At 44.2% G+C, this 23,389-nt stretch overlaps 1 protein-coding gene across 1 annotated transcript in view; it reads left to right on the plus strand.

Moving 5' to 3' along the window:
• Positions 1-7,088: 7,088 nt before the first annotated feature.
• SWAP70 (switching B cell complex subunit SWAP70) overlaps positions 7,089-23,389 on the plus strand; it is a 36,090-nt gene continuing 19,789 nt past the window's right edge. The window contains exons 1-3 of the mRNA XM_084207039.1: positions 7,089-7,245; positions 16,044-16,184; positions 21,122-21,295. Coding sequence (XP_084063165.1) covers positions 7,147-7,245; positions 16,044-16,184; positions 21,122-21,295 — 414 coding nt within the window. The 5' untranslated portion in view covers positions 7,089-7,146. The remainder of the gene's footprint in view (positions 7,246-16,043; positions 16,185-21,121; positions 21,296-23,389) is intronic.

Here is a 23,389-nt window from a genome sequence, read left to right on the forward strand (position 1 = left end):
ATGGAGTTAGGCGCTGCTTATATATTCCAAAGTTCGATCTCAATGTCACAGCCTGCATTACTTTATAACACTGAAAAGTTTCATGAATAGAAGTATACTTAGGGGCCCTGTCCTCGCTGATCTGGGGCAGGGGAGCACCATGTGTTTGACACCCTCCCAAAAGCTGGCCAGCTGGACCTTGCCTGAATGTGTTTTGTAGTCTCCAGCAACACCTGCTGGACAAAATTGTTAACTGTGCACTGAATTTTGTCTTTGAAGTGTTTGTGTGCTGGTGTGACACTCGACCTTGATTGTTAGAAGGCATTGCCTTGTTCTCCAGCAGTGACTGAGCATTCTTGCCAGCAGTAGCTCAGGTAAGTCTTTTCATTTGTCCATCCCCAGTCACCCCTTGGTTGTGCAGGCTTGGAAAGGGCAGCCTCACCATGCGTCCGTATATGTGTTTTGGTGTGTAACGTGTACATGTGTTTAATAAACCCCTGTGTGTGCTACCTCCAAATATCCCTGCTGTCACTGGCCTTGAGGAGCCAGGTCTAAACATGGCCAGCAGAGTGAAATCAGGGCTGAGCCCTGCTGAGCCCTCCCCTCCTCCAGTGAAGCCTGGAACCCTCGGAGGGAGCTGCCGAGCCCAGCGAAGGTTCTCAGCTCCAGAAACGTGGCACAGAGAAAGCAGGAGGAAACTGGGCAGGACAGCATTCAGGAAACAGCTTCTGGCTGAGAGCTGGAGCTGGATGGAGATTCTATCTTCCCAAAGTATAATGGGATTGGGCTAGGGGAAAGGGAGGTGCCCTGAGGAGAGAATATTGCTGGGCCTAATTAAACAGGAAGCAATTTATTATTGTTTAACATGTTGCTCAGAGATCTGAGGTTGTACACGCCTAAAAATGAACTTGAGATTCTGGATAGTCTTGAAAAAGCTGAAGCATTGACTTCAAAGATCTTCCTTTTGCCTGTCATTTGACTCCCTTACAATACACAATATGAGCATTTAGCATGACATCTGAATTATCATGCTGGTCTAAACTGATTTCTCTTTGAGTCAAGATGAAAGCAGACTAAGTGGCCTGACTCTGATTAGTGATCTCCTGTGTATCCCTCAGATTGCTGCCAGACAAGGGAGCTGATGGACATAAAACCTGCTGTGCTGCTGAATTTATACACAGGAAGATTCTACGTGTTCAGCCTGCATCCTGATGGACATCTTGTTCATCTATTGATTTACAGACAGCAGAAGGCACCACTAATGAAAGTATTTTAGGCAAGGTGTTTCACAGGATAGGGATGGGGGGACAGGAGAAGCACTTGCTATTCCCAACCTTTAGTAGTCTCACCAACCTTAGCTGATGTTTCTGCCTCTGCAGCTCTTTCCTCTTGCATCTTTTCATTCTCATTTACTTAGATTCAGGGCAGAATCTCCTCATTTATTTGATCCATGTCTTAGCACATGGGATTTTAAACTCCTTTTGATCCTGTAGACATTGGGTCAAGGCTGGATTGATGGGCCAAGGCCAAAGTATGGGGTTCAACGAGGTGAAGTGACAGGTCCTGCCCTTGGGTCACAACAGCCCTGGGCAGTGCTGCAGGTTGTGGGCAGAGTGGCTGGAAAGCTGCTCAGGCAACAGGACTTGGGGTGCTGGTCCACAGTGGCTGAACATGAGCCAGAGTGCCCAGGTGGCCAAGAAGGCCAAGGGCATCCTGGCTTGTGTCATAAATGGGTGGACAGCAGAGCCAGGGCAGTGATTGTCCGTCTGTCCTGGGCGCTGGTGAGCCCTCGCCTCCAGTGCTGTGTCTGGTCCTGTGAGGAGCAGCTGAGGGAGCTGGGGGTGTTTAGTCTGGAGAAAAGGAGGCTCAGGGGAGACCTTACTGCTCTCTACAACTGCTTGAAAGGAGACTGCAGCCAGGTGGGGATCAGCCTCTTCCTCCAGGTAACAGCTACAGGACAACAGGAAACGGCCTCCAGGGGAGGTTTAGATGGGACGCGAGGAGAAATTTCTTCACTAAAAAGGTTGTTAGGCAGTGGAACAGGTTGCCTAGGGAAGTGCTGAAAGAACCATCCCTGGAAGTCAAAAAAACATGAGGATGTGGCACTGAGGGAAATGGTTTAGTGGTGAACGCAGCAGTGCTGGGTTAACAGGGGGGCCCAATGATACTGGAGGTCTTTTCCAACATTGAAGATTCCTTGATTCTGACTGACTTTCTTCTACATTAACCCTGCTTAAATGGCTTTTTCCATTGTCTATTTATCTTTCCAGTTTCCACTCCAAAAGAGGGGATATTGCAGCACACATGGGACTGAATTTCCTCTTCCTCTCTGCAGGTAAGGTGTCTGTGGTATTTTGTTCTCTATGGTGAATCCTGTAACTTGGTGAGAAATACCTTATCAGCTGAAAGTGTAGAGTAAGAAGTGTGTTACCAGGGAGGAACTGAAAGGTAACCTACATTTTACCCCTACATTATGTTTGTTTTCTGAAGTTTAAATAAAAATGCATGTATTGTGCACATGTGTATAAATAGTAGAAAACCATAGTGAAATAGGTGTGCCTTGTGCCTTGGTGTAATCCCTTTAAAGATGGCTCTGAAAGTCTTAGAAGTGAATGGAAAATTCACTTTTTTTTTCTTTTTTCTTTTTTTTTTCCTAGGAGAGACTAAATTGCCATTCTTATTCAGCATCTAATGCTGCTTCTTGTTTCACCTAAAACTACTGAAGTATTTTAAAATAACAGAAAAGACAAATTCCTCAGATGGCTTGAGGATTGATTCATGTTATTATGTCAAATATACTTACTGCTTTTTACACTCTCTCCCGATGTTTCCTGGAGATGTTTTATGGCAGGAGAAGTCTATTCAGAAACTAACACATTGATAATAAACACCAGCATTTGCTTGAGTTTTATTTTCCCCTGAAACATTGCTGTGAAGTGGCAGATATTGGAAACACAGTTTGCTGCAAAGTTGCCTTAACGATCTTCAATTTCTGTTTGCTCCCATTTAGTTTTCCTGTGGAGAATGGAAATGACTGTTCTAGCCGAGGCTGGGAAGATTTTCCCTGGGCTAACAATGAGCAGAGAACTGAAGTGCTGGAATTCTTTCCTTGATGTCAGTTTAACTGACTCAGTGGCATAAAACAAAATTAGTAACGGTTCAAGTGCGTAATCTTTCCTCTGGTTAGAACTTCCCTGACAAATACTTATTATTTGGCTAACAAGGACTAATTAAGCTTCTGCAAAGAGGACCAAGAGAAAAGTGATTGACCCCTCAAGGCTGAGCCTCAGCAGGGTCTAACTAAAGCTCCTTCCTGAAACTGTGAGTCACTCTGTGAGACTGAGCCAGTCTTCCCCTCCCCTCAGTCATGTTTTTTACTGTGGTGAGGAAACAAAATTAGAATAAGAGCAGGTTTTAAATGAAGTTGCTGAGCTCTCAGACAACTTTCAGGAAAAGCAGAAGTATGTGAAGTTGCATCAGAACTTGCTTTTGTACCGGGCAAGCAATTTAGAGTTTATGTGGTGCTGTTAATTAATGGTTAATGCATTACATGTCAATCTTATCGTCAAAGGTTCAGAATGTAAAGTCTTTGATAAGCAAAGATCCTGATTAGCATATCAAAATAGAAGGGTTCCTTAAAATAACTCCCACTTTGGGTGTGGATGCAGTTAGTCCTGTAACTTTGTTAAAGCTATTTTGGGTAAGCATAAAAAACAAAGGTTTCATTCCACAGCAAGTTTGTTTGCATGTGAAGTTCACTTCAACTGGTTTTGCTCAGTTAGCTCAATCCTATAAAAACACTTGAGGATTTAAATAGGAGTGTGGCTGTATAAAATCACGTACTAGGTTTATGCACAACTTGTAAGTATCCTCCTGATTAGCCTACCAAGTGCTGGAGCAGCTGAGACTTGTATAAACCACTCATTTTAATGAAACATTTGAGCATGGACTGCTAACCTAGTGACCTGAATGGGACTATTTATATTCTGAGTGGAAAACAAATCCTGTTCTGACAAAGGATTTTAGCATGTCATTTAAATCAGGAGCAACAGAAGCCAGCAAAAAGAAGGAAGAGAAAAATGAAAAGCAGCACATGTGTTTTTTTTTTCTGGAAGTTTTTTGTTTGTTTGTTTGGTTGGTTGGCTGTTTGTTTTTGTTGTTGTTGGTTGGTTTTTATATATGTGGGTGTGGCAGGGATTGTTTTTTACAATTTGTGGAGCATTTAGTTTGGATTTTGTTTTTCCAAACTGCCAGAAAATCACTGAACTCTGTTCAAAGCAGAGTTGGCAGTCCCTGCCATTAGAAGATTCATGTCTGAACTACATTAATTGCTTTTCTTCAGTGACTTTTCACTGAATCTAAAACTGTATTTTAATGCACTTTAGGAAGGGTCTTCTGTGTTTATTGGTGACCTTGTGGGCGCTCAGCTACTTACTTATCTGCATATATAAAAGTTGTCTCTTTCCTTCTTAAGTGGAATAGCTGTCTTCTAATTGGGGAAATGCTAATGTATTTTAAGATGGCAGATGTTTCTGATAATAGTAACAGCTATAAGGTTAGCAAATCAGATTCATTAGGAAATTTCATCAAAATAATTTTTTATGTTAATAATTTAGTTCACAGTATCGATCTTGAGGGAAGAGCATAAATAATTATTTGTGGATTCCAAAGTCCTGAATAAATTATGGAGCAAAAGGCTGGGAAAAAGGAGAGGGAAAAGGCTGCTAGGGTATGATCAGGGAATAAGGCAGATTGTGTTTGGTAACTGACTGTGCTACTGGGAGGCTGTAACATGTCTAAAAGATATCTCTAAAGAATAAAAATCTGTGCATGATTATAGTCTTCATCACATACAGAAAACCAATCTTATGATTTATCACCTCTGAGAATTAGAATTACTTCCTACAGTGGGCTTTGCTGTCTGCTCACCTGCCCTGCTCCTGGCCTGCTGTACCCAAAGGATCAGTGATCCATGCAAGTCAGGCCTGTGACTTCCCAGCTTGTGCTGAGCTGTGCTGTCTGTCCAGCCTGGCCTCCAGGCCCACGGGGGACAAATTTCCCTGGCTGATTGTCCCAGGGAACAATCAGCCAGGGAAATTTGGGCAGGTCCTACATGGTACCTGCAATGACAGCCCCTGCATGCCCTGCACTTCATCTGAAAATGGCAGCAAAGGGTTCTGGTGTGAACATGTTTTGTATTTGGCCATAGAAAAAAATGTATAGAGTTGTCCCTTTGGACAAAAATCCTGTAATAGCTTGAATGACCAAAATGGTGTAAATTTTCCATGGGCAGGATCTGCGTGACATGCTGCACCTGGTTGATGCTGGACAGCCCAGGGTTCCTGAAGGAATGTAAGGTTATCTACACTGTTCTCTCCATTATACTGTTGGCTGCAATAAATGGTATTTTAAGTGACACTTTAGAATCTGAGTGCCTTTCTTACTGGAATCCCAATAAACCAGCACCACCTGGTACAAAACAGTTGTCAAAGGGTATCTGCTAGAACTATTTCACTTGGAGTGCTATTTTTGTTCTGATGATGCAATTGAATGAAGACTAAAACTGGGTAAAACCGATTTTTTTTTCCCCTGCTGTTTATTATGTGTCTTCAGTTTGGGATCTTCATAGTTCTGTGTGAAATCCATGAAAATAAAACCTTCAAGTGACCACGGGCTGCATCCTGTGAATGACAGTTTCAGCATTCAGAGCAATGTATGTGGGTTAGAGAGAGACAGAAAAGTGTGAACTTTTCTCTCAATTGCAGGAAATGTGAATGCAGGAGTCCTATTTCTCATCCTCTGTCAGTCAGTCAGCGTTAGAGGGTTTTGTACCTTCTAAGAGCACGCCCATCATCCCTCACTTCTTCTCCCCCACGGTCCTTTTCTGCAAAGTGAGCTCACAGAGATGCTCTCAGTGCGGGGCTCCTCTTTGGGCCTAGGGCTTCAGTGCATTTGGGGTCTGCATCCTGGCTGTGCTGCTGACATGATTTATGGTCTTTGCTCTTCAGACTGAAATGCTGAAGACATCCATCAAGATGTACAAAAGGGCCATTCCATTTCTCTCCCCAAAGCCGGTCTGAAAAAGTATTTTTAGCTAAGCAGACCAACTAACACAGCACTTAGCCAAAACTATAGGGACTCCATACATGGAAAAAAGACCATTGAGGTCATAGCACATAAATCATAAATAATAATTTGCTTTTCCTACAACATGTAGAAGAAATTATGCATAAATTTATTTTAACAATCTCTGTGGAAGTCCTTGCATAGCTGCTGCCCTCACCAGAGCTTATTCCCATAAGTATTAAAGAAGACTTAACACAAAAAACCTACCCCAAGCACCCAACAACTCTCAAAAAGACTTCCAACAACACAACTCTTTCCTCTTGGTCACGTATTGTCTGGCTTCTGCTCTGGAGGTAGTGGAGCAGGAGGTTTTTAGCTCTCCCCTGCGCTGGGATTGCGCTGCACTCTCTCCAGCTGTGCCCAGCCTTCCTTCCAAGCTGCTTGTGGGGCAGAAAAATTCCAGGAGGAAAGCTGCTCTCGTACTGTGAGGTACATCCTGCTGGGAACATTGCACCTGAGACTTTCATAAATTCCATCCACAGACTCAAATGTCTTCCTGTTCTTCAAAACCCCACCATTTTCTCGGGGGGAATTATTTGGAAAGAACAGTATCAGGCTCACTGATATATTCACGACAGCCTGCATTACCTCGTAATGCTTATTTCATCTTTCCAGTAGCACGTCACAATGACAATTTTTTATTGTTTTATTCACTATCTCATATGACGTGAGAACCCTGAACAGTGTTTTAACTGTGCTGAAGACCACTAAAGCGACCAATGTTATTCATCCATGCTACACCGAGCTATCAGAAGTTAACTGAAAGGGACAGGATCGAGCACTCGGCCATGTAACCGAGTGCATTTCCTGGTAAGAATCAAAGGCAGACCTGCGGCAGCGGAGGAAGCCTGGCGGGCCGGAGAAGGAGGCGCGGAGCTCAGCGCAGGGCCGGGCGGGCTGAGGGGCGCGGGCCGCCCCCGCCGGGCTCCGCGGCTGCCGGGGCGGCGCCAACGGGGCCGGGCCGGGCCGGCCGCGCCCCCGGGGCCGGCGCAGGCCGGGGCACAGCGGCGGCGACGGGCGCGGGCCGGGAGCGGGCCGGCCATGGTGGGGCTCAAGGAGGAGCTGCTCAAGTCCATCTGGCACGCCTTCACCGCCCTCGACCTCGACCGCAGCGGGAAGGTCTCCAAGTCGCAGCTCAAGGCAAGCGGGGGGCGGCCAGCCCGGTGGGGTGCGCGGGGTCGGTCACCGCCGAGCGCTGACGCCGCGGGCACGGGGCGCGGGCTGGGACCGGGACCGGGACCGGGACCTGCCTGGGGGCCGCCGCTGGGCGCACACGGCGCTCGCTCTCGGGGCTCTCCCGGGCGCTGTAAATCGCGTTCTCCCCGCCGCTCGTCCCACGGCATCGCTGTCCCTGCGGGCCCCGGCCACCTCCGTCCCGCGGGGGGCTGGCGCGGAGCCGTCCTGGAGCCCGGGCAGGCTGATTTTCATTCCGCTCCGACCTCCCCGAGATGTCAGCGCACAAACCCTTGTTGTGCTTCTGGTCCGCTTTCAACCACATGTCCTTGCTACCCTTTCTGGCCAAAATCTTTTGTGGGATAGCCACAAGGTCCCATCTATAGGGGTTGGCTGCGTCCAAGTGAAATTCACAGCTTGCCAAGGGGAGAGAGGTTCCACAGTGCCCTCTTATTTGGACATAAACAGGAGAATTAGTCAAGAGGCTCCAACTGTGCCATTCTTTCCTTAGCTTATACGCTGAAGTAGTGTTGTGCTCTTAAAAGAGCTCTCAGGCAGCTCGCTGAATCCAGTCCCATCTTGGCCCTGCTTTATGGGACCGTCTTGGCCAGGGAATAATAGCAGGAATCTGGCTAAATAAATATTTTGGATAAGAACGCAACACCTGTTGACATTCGAGACTGTGGGCCCTTGTGCTCGCGCTGGGGCTGCGAGGGCAGCAGCAATCGGCCGAGGTTTGCACCTTTTGTGGGATTAACTCCACCAGCGACAGTGGCCGTGCTGTGGGTGCTGTTTAGAAGCGTGGCTGGTCGCTCACGGACTTTATTTTTAGCATTATGTAATGAGGGTCTGGAGCTGGCAGCGTGCTGCGAGCAGCCTGTTCCTCTTCTCCTTTTCTTCTGCTGGGTTGATGGGGCTGTGAGATAGAGCCGGACTCGGCCAGCAGTGACTGCGGGGCAGGATTCGGGCCAGACGCCAGACCTGGCTGTGAACTCGAGCTGAAAATGTGTGCAGTCCTGGGTTTTTCACAGGGGGTGTCAATGAAAGTGAGTCTTTGTGTTCCAGCCTTGCAGGACAAACTGAAGCAGGTTGCAGAGAAAGTGTTTTTTTTGTTTGTTTTTATCATCCTGCTTTTTGTAGGAATCCCGTTTTCCTGTCATGCTGCCCTCCACTCCTGGTGTGCTCCATGCACTCACCTGACAGTGTATACAGATGTGTTGTCGTGCAGGCCAGTGCAAAACCTCAGGTGATAATGGTCTCTTCGAGCTAGGTCTTCTAAGCTCTTGGAGATCTATATCACACTCGAGATAGCTCAGCTACTTCAGATGGTATAAAATCAGCAGGATGGCTTCTGTGGCAGTGTTGGAAACAGAAAAGTTTTAATAAAAGGCAAAATAACAAAGCTCTTTACAAATAATAATAACAAAGCTCAGAGAAAAACCGAGCTCAGTGTAAGGGGCTCCTGGTAAAACACCTCACAAAAGCGATTAGTTCCTTTGCTGTCTTCTTTTTCTAGTAAATTGCTTAGGCGGGACTTTTTGGCTTCTGTCTAACTGGCTATCCTTAAGCTTGTGGTGAAGTCTCTAAGGTCCTATGAGGTGTCTTTTTACTTAATTGAGGAGAGAAACTTCTATGCTTTTTTCCTTTTTAAGGAGACAAAAGATAATTTTGTCGCTCTGTCAACAAAGGGCACATTCCTACACTCAGGGGCTGGCCTGAATAAAGTGGCTACAGGAGCTTCCAGTGTGCTGGTGGGCTGGTACATGTCATCAAAAAATGCTGGGCTTTGTGTGTTTGTGCAGTTCTGTCTGTGGCATAAAGGCTCCTGTGGGAAGTGTCACTCACATCTGTGAGGGCAGAAGCAAGTCTGAAATGAGGTTGCCACCTTCTCCTGTGGCACTCCTAACCAAGAGTTAGCTTTCAGGAGAGAGTAGAGGGTGTTCTTGTATAGACTTTTTGTGGCAAATGCTGAATTTTGGTATCAGACTGGTGGTCCTGCTGGGGAGAAAAGGTGTGCAGGGTGGCAGTAGCCCCACATGGTTAAAAAGGGCAGGCAGGACAGCAAAAGAGAAGTTCCTGTATGATAGAGATGGGACTGTGTTATCCTTAGAAGGTATTTCCCAATGAAGTGTTCCTCATCATCATGAGGAAGATACAGCACTCCTGTAAAATGGAGTGATGATGCTTGGAGACCAACAGGTTAGTAGAGATCCATGACATTAGCAAAATATTCTTGATAATTGAGTGGAGTGGCTGTTTTTTAAAAATTATAAAAACCTTTTTGTTTTGTGAGAATGGCAGTGCTGTAACCAGCTGAACTCTTCCCTTCTCAGTAAGAAAACTCACTGGCCGTGTGTCTTTGGTTTGTGTAATCCAGTGTAAGGTGGTGCCATCACATTGGAGGGAATTTCCTAAGGATAATACATTTGGTTTTTAAAGGAAGTGATTTTTAGTTACTCTGCCTAGAAGTGACCTTTGATCCTTCCATAAAAATAAATAATTAACTTTAAATACTATGAGAGAAATAAAGATGTGTGTGTTCTGTAGTTGAGGCCCCACTGGAAAGGGTTTGCATCACACATTTGTTTTCAGTAGATCTAGAGCAGATGGATGGAGGTGAGTCAGTTTGGTCTGTTCTGTAGTCTGGAGAAACAGCAAATGCTTGAGGGCAAAAATGGGACTTGCTTGGAATAGTAAGGATGTCATATGTTTTATCCATTTGTATCTTTTGTGTATGTTCTGAGCTGCTGAGAGAGGAGATGGTCAAATCAGTCCTCAGTGTAATTTTGAATATTGTCTGCTTCCAGTATGCATTGATTGGTTTTTTTGTTTGTTTGGGGTTTTTCTACTTTTTTTTTCAACTGGTAGTCTTCAGAAGTTCTACTGGTATGCTGGCTGCAGCTCTAAGTCTTTTTTTCCTTCATCAGCAGAAACATTTGTGTATTCTGTTCTTAAATTACAGCTTTTAAGCTGGATACAGTCATTGTTTTGCCACCGTGTTTTTTGGCACATTCAAGCACTGATACAGCGAGGCTCAGGTGTAAGTTCTGTGTACACAGTTCCATCTGCTGCTATGATTCCAACATGAGCTGCATCCAAATTGCTTCCATTCCTACACTTAGATCAAATTTAATCTTTCTTACAATCTACAGTTTTAAAATTAACTTGTTTTAGAAGTTTCTCTAAAGTATCAGCATTAAATCCACTTTTCATCTGGATCTTGAAACACTGTAATTTTAAATATACTTCCACTTGACAGCCAGCAAAATTGCTTGTAGTGTGTGGGTGTATGATTGGATCTTGGAAAAATCCACCAATTAGTTTTTACACCCTCTCTGGAAGCTCTTCCACTTGTTGCTTTGTGACTTGTCTCTGCTTAGGCAGTGGATTTATTTTGGTGTTCTTGTTTTCATGCTGCATTGGGATGTATTTTTTAAGTCCTGGGGTCTTGGACTCCTGGATGCTATCTGCAGAATGTGGATGGTGAGCCACATGTGAAAATACTGTCTCACTCAGGTCTGTATTATAACTTTGGGTGACCAAAACTACTTGTCAGGCTTAGAAAATTCATACCGGTCTGTTCTCATTTCTGGAGTGTTACAGGCTTATTATACCTCTTGCCTTTGCTTTGCTTTTCCCCTAGATGAGAAGTTGGTGGCATGAGGGAAGAGGAAGAATGGTGTAATCAGGGGTGAGAGGGGTGGTCTGACCGCAGAGGAAGACCTTGAACAATGCAGTGAGGCAGGGGCAGGGTGGGAGCCTGGCCGAGTGGGCAGGACCCCGTCGGACAATCGGCTTTGTGCAGCGGTGCAGGGCAGTAGGAAATTAGTCACTGTGACTCAGGGACGGGGTCCTGCTCTGGGGCTGTCAGCAGGGCTCAGCGTGTGTGGTAGGGTAGCCATGAGCAGCGCTGTCGGTGAGGTGCGAGGGAGGGATTACTGCCAGGAAAGCCCAGGCAGTAATCTGAAACAGGGAGCGTGAGGAAATGACAGGGCCATGAGGCTGTGCTGGAGAGGAGCAGCTCCCAGTGGATCAGCAGCCTGTTGAACCTTGAGCCAGCCTGTGCCCAGGTGGCCAAGGCAGCCAATGGCATCCTGGCCTGGATCAGCAGCAGTGTGCCCAGCAGGAGCAGGGCAGGGATTGTCCCCTGTACTGGGTATGGTGAGGCCACACCTAGAGTGCTGTGCACCCCTCAGTTTGGGAAGGACATTGAGGTGCTGGAGCAAGTCCAGAGAGGGGCAGCAAAGGTGGTGAAGTGTCTGGAGCACAAGTCCTGTGAGGAGTAGCTGAGGGAGCTGGGCATGTGTAGCCTGGAGAAAAGGAGGCTCAGGGTGACCTTACCACTCCACAACTGCCTGAAGAGAGCTTGTAGCCAGGTGGGGATTGGTCTTTTCTCCCAGGCAACCAGCAAGAGGACAAAAACTTAAGCTGCAACTTTAAGGAGGTTCAGGTTGGACATTAGGAAGAATCTTTCCACAGAGGGGCTGATAAGGTATTGGAATGGGCTGCCCAGGGAGGTAATGGAGTCTCTGGAGGTATTTAAAGAAAGACTGGATGTGGCACTCAGTGCCATGGTCTGGTTGACATGGTGGTGTTCTGTCATAGGGTGGACTTGATCTCAGAGGTCTTTTTCAGCCTAATGGATTCTGTGATTTTCTTTTGTCGGGGAAGATGTAGAAGAAAGTGGCAGTACATGGAGTATGTTTACAAGGAGCTCTTCCTACGGGCTGGGAGCCCCAGGACAGAAAGGCCTTGGCTACTCGGGCAGATGCAGGCTGACGCCAGGATGTGACTGGAGGCCAAGGGGGATTGTGCAGATAATGAAGGCAAAAGGAAGGATGAGGTTGTTGAAAATGGTAATGAGGGGTGTGCTAGTGCCCAGGGATGAAAGGAGCGAATGAAGGAACGGGAGCTGATGTGGATGAAGGGCACAAGTGTCAGGAACCTGGGCTGGAATACACTCATCCAGCTGGGAAAGAGGCTGCTGTAGAAACCCTGATGTTGAATAATGAGGCTCCAGATGGGGTATGTGCTGAGTGGATAAGGAAGCTGGACCTTGGGGGTGTGATGATGAAGGACATGGTGTGTGTATGGTGTACCCTGGATGAAGAGACCTGGCGCTTGTGACAAGGGGCTTATATGATGCTAATTTTAGCACTGGTCATAAAAGAAAAAGGGAAAGTGCTTGTGAGTAGCCTTATTTTGGCTGGCTGGCTGGCTGCTGACATGGATGTTGGGGAGAGATGAGCCAAGAATGTCTTGGAATGAATTCACACAAAGCCACTGAATGGAGCTGTCGGGATCTGGGATGCCAACATTTTAAAGTCTGAAAAAGCGACGGGGAGTAGGAGGACCCCCCTGAAAGATGGAAAAGAAAAAGAGAAAACTACCAAGAAGCTGACAATGGCTGCTGCAGGATTAGTCTGCCCTGGTAAGGCTCCCACTGTCATCTGGGCCAAATTTTTGTCACGGAGCAGTAAGTAGTCTAGCATTTCTCCCTCTCCCTGTAGAAATGCAGATCACTTTTATGGGACATGGTTAAATGAAGCTACCCAGATGGTAACAATTCAACACGTGCTGAAAGTTTTGGAAAATGGGAACTCAAGAAAGGGGCAACTATAGTAGAGTAGACCTGAAGGTAAAGCAGCGTGAAACAGGGCATGATAAAGTAAATCCCAAGTCTGTGATGACCTTTGGCATTCAGCTTGCTTGTATTTATTTGTATTTGGAACAGAACACCTTCAGTGTTCCCAGGGAAAGATGGGATGCCACCAGGCATCTTAAAAACTTTTCCTTTAAAGTGAAGGAGTTGTTGTACCTGGAGTGCACTGGTGTCATGCAGGCTGCCTGTGCTGTCTCAGACCCCAGTTTGCCCATGTGCTGCAGCAGAGATGATGAGTCTGTGGGCTGGGGCAGGAGTTGGCTTTGGCACGAAGGTACATTGTTAAATGTGGTGTCCAGAGCATATGTGCTGCAGCAGAGATGAGTCTGTGGGCTGGGGCAGGAGTTGGCTTTGGCACGAAGGTACATTGTTAAATGTGGTGTCCAGAGCATATGTGCTGCAGCAGAGATGAGTCTGTGGGCTGGGGCAGGAGTTGGCTTTGGCACGAAGGTACATTGTTAAATGTGGCGTCCAGAGCATGATAAATGCGGAAGGAGAAAGCTGCCTAGCAACCCTGTGGGCACTGGGGGAATAATCCTGACTGCTGCAAAACTTCCTCATGGTTGATGTAGCTTCTGCAAGGCAAGGTGATTCTTTTGTACCCCAATTAGTCTGGTGCTCAGCTACTTGTTGGGGTTTTTTTTTAAATGGTTAATTAACATAGAGTATCTTCAGCTCCAGATAATGTGATTTGAGAGAACAAAACCAAACCAAATGAGACCTCAGGGCAGAATTTTTCTGGCTTACCCTGCACGTGAAGAATTCAGCTGGCGCTTGGCTGCGTTAGAGAACGGCAGCTTTGGCAGGCGCCAAGGAATTTCCTGAGTTATGAAAAGAGAGCCCTGGGCACCGGAGAGATGGCAGATAAGGCAGATCTTAGAAAACCATTGAAAGTGGAATTCTTTCCTGGTAAGTTGGTCACTTGATGTGGAAAGCACCTAGGTTTCTGACAACCCAAGCACAGCAAGAACACCAAAAAAAGAAGACAAATATGTAGAAAGCACATGATAAGAAAGTATTTTATCAAGACTTTTTAATTTACTTTGGTAGTAAGCTGAAATCAGTCATGCTTTCAGAATATTTTTATTAGCTGAGTATTTTTTAGTTATAGTATTAGCAGCTCCAGTGTGGTTGGAAAACAGTAATCATCTCTCTCTCAGAAATTCAAGAATCCCTCAGACTTCTATAAATAACAGCAGAAGCCTTAAATAGAAGGGGAAGCACACATGATAGTATATTCCCCCAGCCCCATATGTAAATCACATGGACTCAAATACTTGATCTGGTTAGAGACAAGGATGGATTGAAGTGAAATATACTGTTGATAGAGAGTGCTGTGAAATGCGATAACTTCTGAATGCTCTTTTGCTGCTTTGGGAAGTGCAGCTTTTGTTGTGCTATGGCTGATGCTGTTGTTTAACTCTTAATAAATTTCTAGACCTTGTTAGCTCTAATGCCTTAGTATTAGAATACATCTGTGAAAATATGTATTTCTCATGGAAATGTCTCCTTTTCTGAAAGCAAGTTTAACTTCGGAGGTATGTAGAGAGGAATTCTCCTCTGAACTGAATATACATCTTGGGCTATCTTTGTAATATTTTCTGCTAACTAACACAGAGATTCTGCTGTCTCCTTATCATGCATCAGAATAGTAAATGTACATTTTCTTTTTCCTGGGGATAGGTGGGTGGGGGAAAGCCCAGACGTTTTAAGTGTGTAGCTTTGGTTTGATTTCCTAGGCTTTGACAACTTCAGACTTTCACTTCTTCTTTTACAACTACTTCATCTTTGACCATCTTTTATGTGTACTCACCTAAATAGACATGCTTATAAGTTTTCTGCACATTTGGTTTTTTTAACTGTTTTCTCTTTGCATCATTTTGGTCTGTTTTTTTAAATTCTATATAAAACGCACAAAATTCAGTTGCACTTTGTCCCATGTAGTTGTTGATTAAAAAAAAAAAATAATAGCACTGGCAGCATACCTTTTGAAAAGATGTGATCTGTTTTACCTTTGTGTAATTTTTAGTACTTGTATTTTTTGCCTTTTTTACATTTTTTTCCATGCAAACCATGGCAGGGCGTGTAATACTAAATCCTTAACCCAGCTCATGTTGATGGTACATGATTTTCAGAGGCTCAGCTCTGCATCATGCCAAGGGGGGATGTGGGAATCCCTTTACAGGTCTGACCTGACCCCAGACAGTGTGAACAGCCGGGGGGAGGGATGGTGCTTTGCTGTTCTTTGGGAAGTGCTGGTGGCACAGGAGTCGCTCCTGCCCAGGCTTTGCCTTCCTGTTGGTACTGAGGTGTTGGTCTGTGCTTGCAAAGCTCAGCTCAGGCTGAAGAACTTGAGATGTGCTAGCTAGTTTGTTTTTAGTAATTCAGTACTTCCTTAAAATTAGTCAAGTGTGTAGTCTCTTCTTGAAGGTCATTTCTCAAGAACAGACATGAGTGTTAGTGGGTGTGAAGTTCGTGACATACTTCATGCAAATAGCTTTTTAAAATAAAAATTTGAGAAGCACGCCTAAACCCTTCCTCTTTCTGTAACATTACTTTCCTTTGCAGCTGAACCATGGGGTCAATGTTGAGAAGCTGCCCAGAAGCAAGCAGATGAGAGAAATCCATAGTTAATGCTTTAATCTGAATAGTCTTTTCTTTGTAAACTAAAGCTACATATTGACTTGTTTTCTTTCTCACTCATTTTCACTATAAATATTTGTAGTTTCAAAGGCTTGGTGTTTGTGGTTGTTTTGATAGCTATCTGACTTCACTCTGCAAATATTATTCTGGTGTTCCTGCATGCCTCTCCTGGTTTTCAGCTGCATGGGGATATAGGTACAAAGGGGAGCTCGTGTAGCTGCATTTGTAGCTCTCTAGGGCTGGACCTCTCTGTGCTCTCATTGCTTCTGTAACAATCAACTCTCTGAAACCATTGAGTGAGGATTTTTTAGTTATGTTTTACAAAACTTTGTGGGGCAGAACTTGTGGTGACATCAAAGTGTCGCTTTGCACATGGTTTTGGAGTCACAGGTCTGCTCTGGAGGGAACACCCCATGGTTAAGGCTGACAGCAGTGTCACTGGTTTCTCTTGTGTCCTTAGGTCCTTTCTCACAACTTGTGCACAGTGTTAAACGTTCCCCATGATCCAGTGGCCTTGGAAGAGCACTTTAGGGACGATGACGAAGGACCAGTTTCCAATCAGGGTTACATGCCTTATCTAAATAAGTTCATCTTGGAAAAGGTAAGTTTTGAATTCTTGTGCTTTCTGGTATCAGCTTTTGTTGTTAGAGTGTCTTTGTAACTGGTGCCTGCAGGAGGCTGCTGCTGGTGTGGAGACGCTGGTTGGGAGTGTGTCTGTGGGGTCCTCACGGCATGGCTACTCTGGAGAGCCTGTGCCTAAAAATGGAAGGGTGCACTGCTCTCTACATCTTGTGTTTCCTGTTGCATCTGGCCCTTGCCTAAGCTATGTGCATGCAGAACTGTGCTCGTATTAATGAAGAGTAGGCACACAGTTTGTGGGCACTCAGCTGTGGCTGAGCCCCATCCCTAATGGGTTACAGCTGTGAAAAGCAGGTGAGCAGTGTTGAAGGTGATGAGCCATGGAGTGCTGAGGTGTTACTGACCTGTCACCAAAGGGAACAGAGGGCACACAGGTGCAGTGCATGAGCAATAAGGGGTATGAAAGGTTGGGCTGAAGGACAAGAAGGGCAGATGCATGCAGCCTTCTGAAATAGTATGGTGATATTCTGGGTATTGTGGCCATCTCAACTGCAATATGTGCTGTGACAATAAAGCACCTCAGTCGGAATTTATCTGAAAGCGGGAGCTGTAGGTAATCCCACTTTATACTGCAGCTGTAACAGAATATTGTCACAGACTCCTTTGCAAACAGAAAGGGTAAAAATATCTTCACTGTGTCACAAAGTACTTCAATAAGTAGATCCCTTCAGAACGTTACAGTGGGTGACATTAGGGTGTGTTGTGAAGTTCTGTCTTGCAAGTTTTTTCCTTTCATGACTGAGCATTATTCAGTCTTCTGTTGTGCCTTGTTTCAGGAGAAACTCTGGAAAGCCAGCAGGGCTCTCCCTCTCCCTCTCCTCTCCATCATGTTGTAGAATAGGTGGTCACTGGAGTTGGAAAGTTAGGAAGCCTCAAACAATGATCTTCCTGCTTTTTTTCTGTCTTCTGTTCACGTACTGGGCTGGGTAGCGAAAACAGCTCACGTGATGCAGGAAACATCAGCTTCAACACCACTGATTTCTTGTATGCTTGAGGGCAAGCCCCAGAAACCCTCAAACTTTGATGTTGTGGCTGCAGAGATACAGAGCTGTTTGCTCTCTTTTGTTATGTGAAGAAGTCCTGAACTGACATACTGCTGAGAAGTCCAATGCAGCAGCTGTAGATGATGCAAACTCCTCCCATTTGCTGATTTCTGCTCCTTCGTTTAATAGTGGTGCAAAATGTGATCTATATCATGCAGTCTGGCAGCTTATATCTTGCTTCTGTCTGGTTTATCAGCTTTTCTGCCTCTCTAGTCTGTGTTTCTCTCCCACCCAAAGAGTATGAGAGACAGGCCAAGAGTGTCCTGTTTGATGTGTGGGAGTTGTTGGCCTTTAATACATGTAAAAGCAACTCTTTAATGTCTTGGTTGTTTGATGCTGAAGAATCCTGCTTTGTCCCTAGGAAGTTGTGATAGCCTTTCTGCTTCATCTTGGCTGTCTGAGATCCTGTGGAAACCAAGCAGTCTTTTTTCCCAAATTCTGGAAAAAAGAAAAGGCCTTAATTTATTTTGACCAAAGGATTACAGTGGGAGAGGCTGAACCACAGTGGGTTAATACACTTTGTAGACAGTAGCAAGCCATTAAGTAAAGAAAACCCAAAAGAGATATGTATGGCTTTTTCAAATATAAAAATGATTTATTGGCAAAGGGTGTTTCTAGGGAGAATAGTTATGGAAATGAAGAGCAAAATGGCATTTAAATAATGCTTTTATATTGAAATGACAGACCTGGCTATGTAAGCAAGGAGGTATGAAAGGGAAGAGCATGACTGTGTATGATTTCTTGTTTTTATTCATATACTGATCTGGCTTCCAGTGATTCCCTGTTATATCCATATCATCAGTTAATCTTAAAAGATGAAAGTGTTAAGGAACGGGATTAAATTATCTATAACTTTGTGTTATTTGATCTTGACTAAATGCTTGTAAATAAGAAAATTAGTGACGTAGTTTGGACAGAAGGCTGTCTTTTTGGACAGGAAAAATCTTGTCTGTGACTTCTTTTAGAGATGAGTTTACATCAGTGCCAAAAGACAACATGCAGTGGGATGAAGTCACTGATTCATTGCGTGACTCCTTTGTTTAAAACAAACAAACAAAAAAAGAAAACAAGAAAGTCCTTCTTTATTTTTTCAAGGCATAATCTGTTATTTTAGATGGGGTGATTGTAGAAAAATTGTTGTTAGTATATCCTAGTAAGCAAAGCTACTAAAAAAGGAATGATGCTTCATACCCTAGATACACAGGAAGCTCTCTCAATTTCCAGTCATGATCTTACAGTGAATTAATTGATTCAAGCAAGAGCCACAGGCTCAAGAAAGGTTTTTTGATCTTAAGATATTTTGCTTTAAGGCATTCATAAATATTTTATGGATGATTTCTTAAATTTCTTTAAAATAGTTATATAGCTGTGACTTAGAATTTTATTGAGAGGCCTTTGTAACCTTTGGAAATAATTTGTGTTGTATTCTTAAATGCAGTTGTAACTTTTTTTTTTTTGTGCTGAGTTACCCTGCAATAAAGCTTCATTATATAGAACCAAGGAATCATCAAGAAAGGGACAATTGTTTAGAAAGACAAGATAGTTAAGTGAGGTGCATTTGTTACAACTAATTTCCTTTATTCACATAGGTAGTTTCAATAAATGATTGGAGTAATTAGTATTGTGCGATGATTTCCAGTATTATGCATTTTGTTACTCAGCAGATAGACGTGTATAGAATTTTCTTGCATCTGCAACAAAACCTGTCTTGTTCTGTAAATTTCTCTTTCAGGAGGGAGCTGTGATTTGCCAGTATAGTGTCTTCATAATTTGTTTTACTTGGTTCCTTAACCTTATTTTAGCGTGTTCTTTTTTTTTTTTGCAATGTATATCTTTAAATAGCAATTGGAAATGTTTCCCTATCAGTGATGGCAGTGGTGGTATTTTACAGCAGGCCTTATTCAGAGCAGGGAACAGTCCTGGTGAGGGGAGACATTGTTCAAACCTCAGGCTATCTCATCTTCCAGGCAACTTCATGAATGCAAGTTACACTACCAATGCTTGCTATATTTTTGGAATGGTTGTTGTGGAGAGCCAGCTGTTATTGTATGCTGATGTAATTATTGTCCTGAATAATTCCTAAACGGTGTCTCTGTTCTGGATGACACGTGGGCCCCACAAAGTCCATTTTAGAACCAAATCTGGATTCTGAAAAAAGGGCTTACATGTCTAAATTGGGATTGCTGGCATTGTGGGACCTCTTCCCCTGTGGGGAAATTGTCCTGAAACCTTCTGCTTAACTGGTGCACAGTCCTGGTGGCAGGGACATTCTGCAGATAGCCTGGGCTTTGACAGGAGTGTCTGAGGGGCTGCAGCCCTGCTTTGCTGTGGCAGCAGAACCCATGCACCACTAGGACATTTCCAAGGTGGAACTGCTCACTGTCAGGGTAGGAAAAGAACTTTTAGAAAAGAAGCCCTTGTTCATTGGGCAGGGTGGAGAGGACACAGAAAAAGCACAGCCAAGGAGTGAAGTGCTGGTGAATAGAACAGAGAAGGAATCCTGACTTCCAGCCCTTTGTCCAGAGGGTGTTTGTTCGTTCAGCTGGTGTTTCATTCAAGATCTGTGTTTCTCGTGCAAACAAGACAGATGCTGAACTTGTGGCTGGAGCAGCTCTGGCTCTTATAGCTGCCACCCCATTCAAAGGACAGCTGTAGCCTCTTGCATCTCCACTCAGGTTGGTGGGCTCTGCAAGCATGCAAGGTCTATGATTTTTGTTGATAGTCTCACTCTTATGCCTGGAGGCTGTTCTTGTCATCAGGTTGGTTTGTTGTTTACTTCTGTATTTATTTTTTTACCTTTTTTCTCCTCTTTTTCCCCTCCACCCACATCAGTTCATCTACTTCCCATGTCTGCCACAGACTGAGCCACTGTGGTGTGGTCACTGTATTTGACTGCTTATCAGACTGGGTAGGAAATCAGACAGTTTGCATTGCTGTTCTTAAGTACCTGAGATCTGTGGTTTGGCTTATCTTTAAAAAAATCACTGACCATTACTGGTGTTACTACCACAAGAGGTTCAAGAACCTGTTCCTTAGATGTGTTTTCCAAAATCTCAAAGGGGCTTCCATTACAGTGGCAAACATGCCTTAATCAGTAACACTTTGGTAAAGAAATAGCATTGCTAAGTTATGGGGAAATAATAAATAGGTTTAATGTATAATTTTAACAAGAGTTTGAAAACAAAAGAGTAAATTAGAGCTCTTGCCTATATAAATAATTCACAGCTGCTAGGTATGATAAAAGGTAATGAAAGCAAAGGGAATTTTTGTATCAATGAGGTGAAGGTTTGCCAGCCTGGGAAATAGCAAAAATTGTAAGTGGATTAGCATTTGAGGAAAAAATATTCTGTGTTTATGAATACTCTTGAAGAGTTAGTTTGAGTAAAGTGAAGTAAAAAACATACGAAGAGTCCTTCCCAGTTGTTGCTCCAATATTGCTTTTAGCATGTCCACATGTGGATTTGGCTATGCTGGTTTCCAAATTTGCTATATAAAATCTCAGTCTGTCAGTGTGATAGGAGAGCAGTTGGAATTGAGTTCTGGAGATGGTTTGGAAGGTGATGTGCTACAGGAAACACAGAAAGCACTGTAGCCTCCTTTGCATGGAGTCAGAGTGTAATTAACTCAGCCACAAATTGGTGGTTGGATGTCAGTTTTGCTAGGAAGAATTCCTTATTTTACCCTGTGCAGGAAGTCAGACTAGGTTGTTACAGTGCTCTTTTTGGGCCTTGGTGTTTCTTGCAAACTGAAATTTTCTTGTTGCTTTTGTATGATGAAACCTAACAAACATTGTCTATCTGCTGTTCTGTGCCATTTGTGCATATCAATTTGTTGTTCTTCAATTTCTTCTCTTTAGGTTCAAGGGAACTTCGACAAAGTTGAATTCAACAGGATGTGCTGGACTCTCTGTGCTAAAAAGAACCTCTCTAAAAGTCCTTTGCTGATTAGCGATGAAGATGCATTTAAAGTGTGGGTTATTTTTAACTTCTTGTCAGAGGACAAATACCCTTTAATCATTGTACCTGAGGAGGTAAGAAACAAAAACATAAGCTCTTTAACACCAGTTTGCCTAATGTCTCAGTTGAATTGTTAAGTGTGGTACTCTCTGGAGATTTAAGAGGAAATATTGTTTAATTTAAAATTTTTATTCACCTCTTTTAGTATTGTGGAGCCTCAGGTGCATTTCTCTGTCTTCCAGGGTGGATATATGGGGATTTCCACAGGATACTTGAGATATTGATAGCTCTGTGTGTCTGTCATTTAAGCAGCCTGGACTAAACAGGATAAACAGGACATGCATGGATGTGATCTTTAATCACTGCACTTGCTTATAGGTGGTTACAATTTTACAAGGTCCATGTGATTCTGAAATAAAATGCCCTCATCTGTTCTGTGTTACTGTGACTTGCAAGATGAGTCTTCAGTCTCATGTCACCCTCCTGATGGAAAGGACAATCCAAAATTTTCTGATGGTGTCTGTTACTGATCAAAACCAGCCAGGCCCTGAACACCGTTGCTTGAAATGTCTGAGAGAATAATACCAGAGAAATCTCTTTATACTTTCAGTTCAGGAGCAAGTATTGGCAGCACTCAAATAGGTATTTTAACTCTAAAGCAAGATTTTGGTATCTCCACTATTCTCCCCTTTGGGATGGGTGGGGAAAGAAGCAGAAAGATCAGAACTGTTGGCATAAATAATCTCTCACAAAACTGTGTATGCAAATCTCAGGGGTTTGCAGTTCAGCACTGGAGGACGGAATAATAAATATTTGCAAGTTGTTGAACAGTCAGGGATCAAAACAGTCAGATTAACATGCCCCTCACAACATAACTGTGGGACTCCAAGGTGTTGTGCCAAACCCTCAAGTACAGATAGCCCTCCTATCAAAATAAACTCTTCCGTTTTGCTTTCTCACTCTCTTTTTAGCAGGACACTTTCACTCTGCACATCTCTGATTTTGCCAGACTGGCCCATGCCAGGGCCCTACCTGGCATGCTGTATTCCCATGAGAAATGACACAGTCCTCTTGCTTGCTGTCCCATTTGTTTCTGTTGATTCTGGGAAATGGGGATCATGGTTATAAAAGCTAAGACAGCTCCTTTCTTAGTGGTGATGTATTTGGCTTGGTAGGTCAGAGCCACTAAAAAATGCCAAAACTGGGACTCAAATCCACATCTCTGGTTTGTCAGTGTTCCCTGCTGGGAACAGCCTGGCTTACCTGTGGGCAGACATTTCACATCTGAATTGCTGGCATGGTTAAAAGCTTCAGCCCTGCCAGCTCTGGGGTGTTGCTTCTCACTCCTTCTCCACCAAGGAAGCCCCAGATTGGTGCTGCCTGCTGTGGCTGCTGCCAGGTAATGGCAGCATGTCTGAGTGTTGGCAGATGTGCTGCAGAGTCAGCACTGAGCTGAGAATTTCCAGATTTTGTATGTGCTGTTGTTTGCTTTCCTTCCCATCCTTAATGTCCAGGTTAACCTGTAGTGCTCTTCCACTTTGATTATTTAAAAAATTCTGATTGTGGATCTGTGTCTGCATCTCCTTGATTAGAGCAAGATTTAAATTGTGCAATTTGTTTAAAGAAAGCTTACAGAGCCTGACTGACAAAGAAAGGCTGCTCTGTTCTTATCATATACAATGCCTGTATTCACTCCACCTTCCCTCAGACCACACAGGTAATGTAATCAGCCACTGGAGGAATGCTGTCTGTTGAACACACTCCTTTCTGCTTTGCACTGGTCCTGCATCAGGTTCTCTGTGCTTCTGGAAAATTTCCCATTTACTCATCTACTCTCTGCCCAAAATTCCCAAAGTAAAAATGCAAAGTCTCAGTTTCAGCCAGTTTTGCTTTTTCTCAGATGTTTTGTATCTGCCTTTTTTACAAAATGCCTTGAAGGTCATGTGTACAGCAAGGGGATTTTTACAAAATGAAGGAGAGGAGAAGGGGGGTGGAAGCCCTGTTGTTTGTGCTGTGGATGTTTTGCTGAGAGCGCTGTAAACCTCTCAAGCGTGACTACACTTCCCACCCAGGGAGCAGGCTCTCCTGCCCTGCCCAACTGCTGAGAATATTGCAACACACCATCTACTGTAGTTTCTGGCTCGGAGATCCAGCAGTTTGTGTGGGAT

This window comes from Fringilla coelebs (assembly GCF_963513975.1).
Source record: "Fringilla coelebs genome assembly, chromosome: 6".
Lineage (NCBI taxonomy): Eukaryota > Metazoa > Chordata > Aves > Passeriformes > Fringillidae > Fringilla > Fringilla coelebs.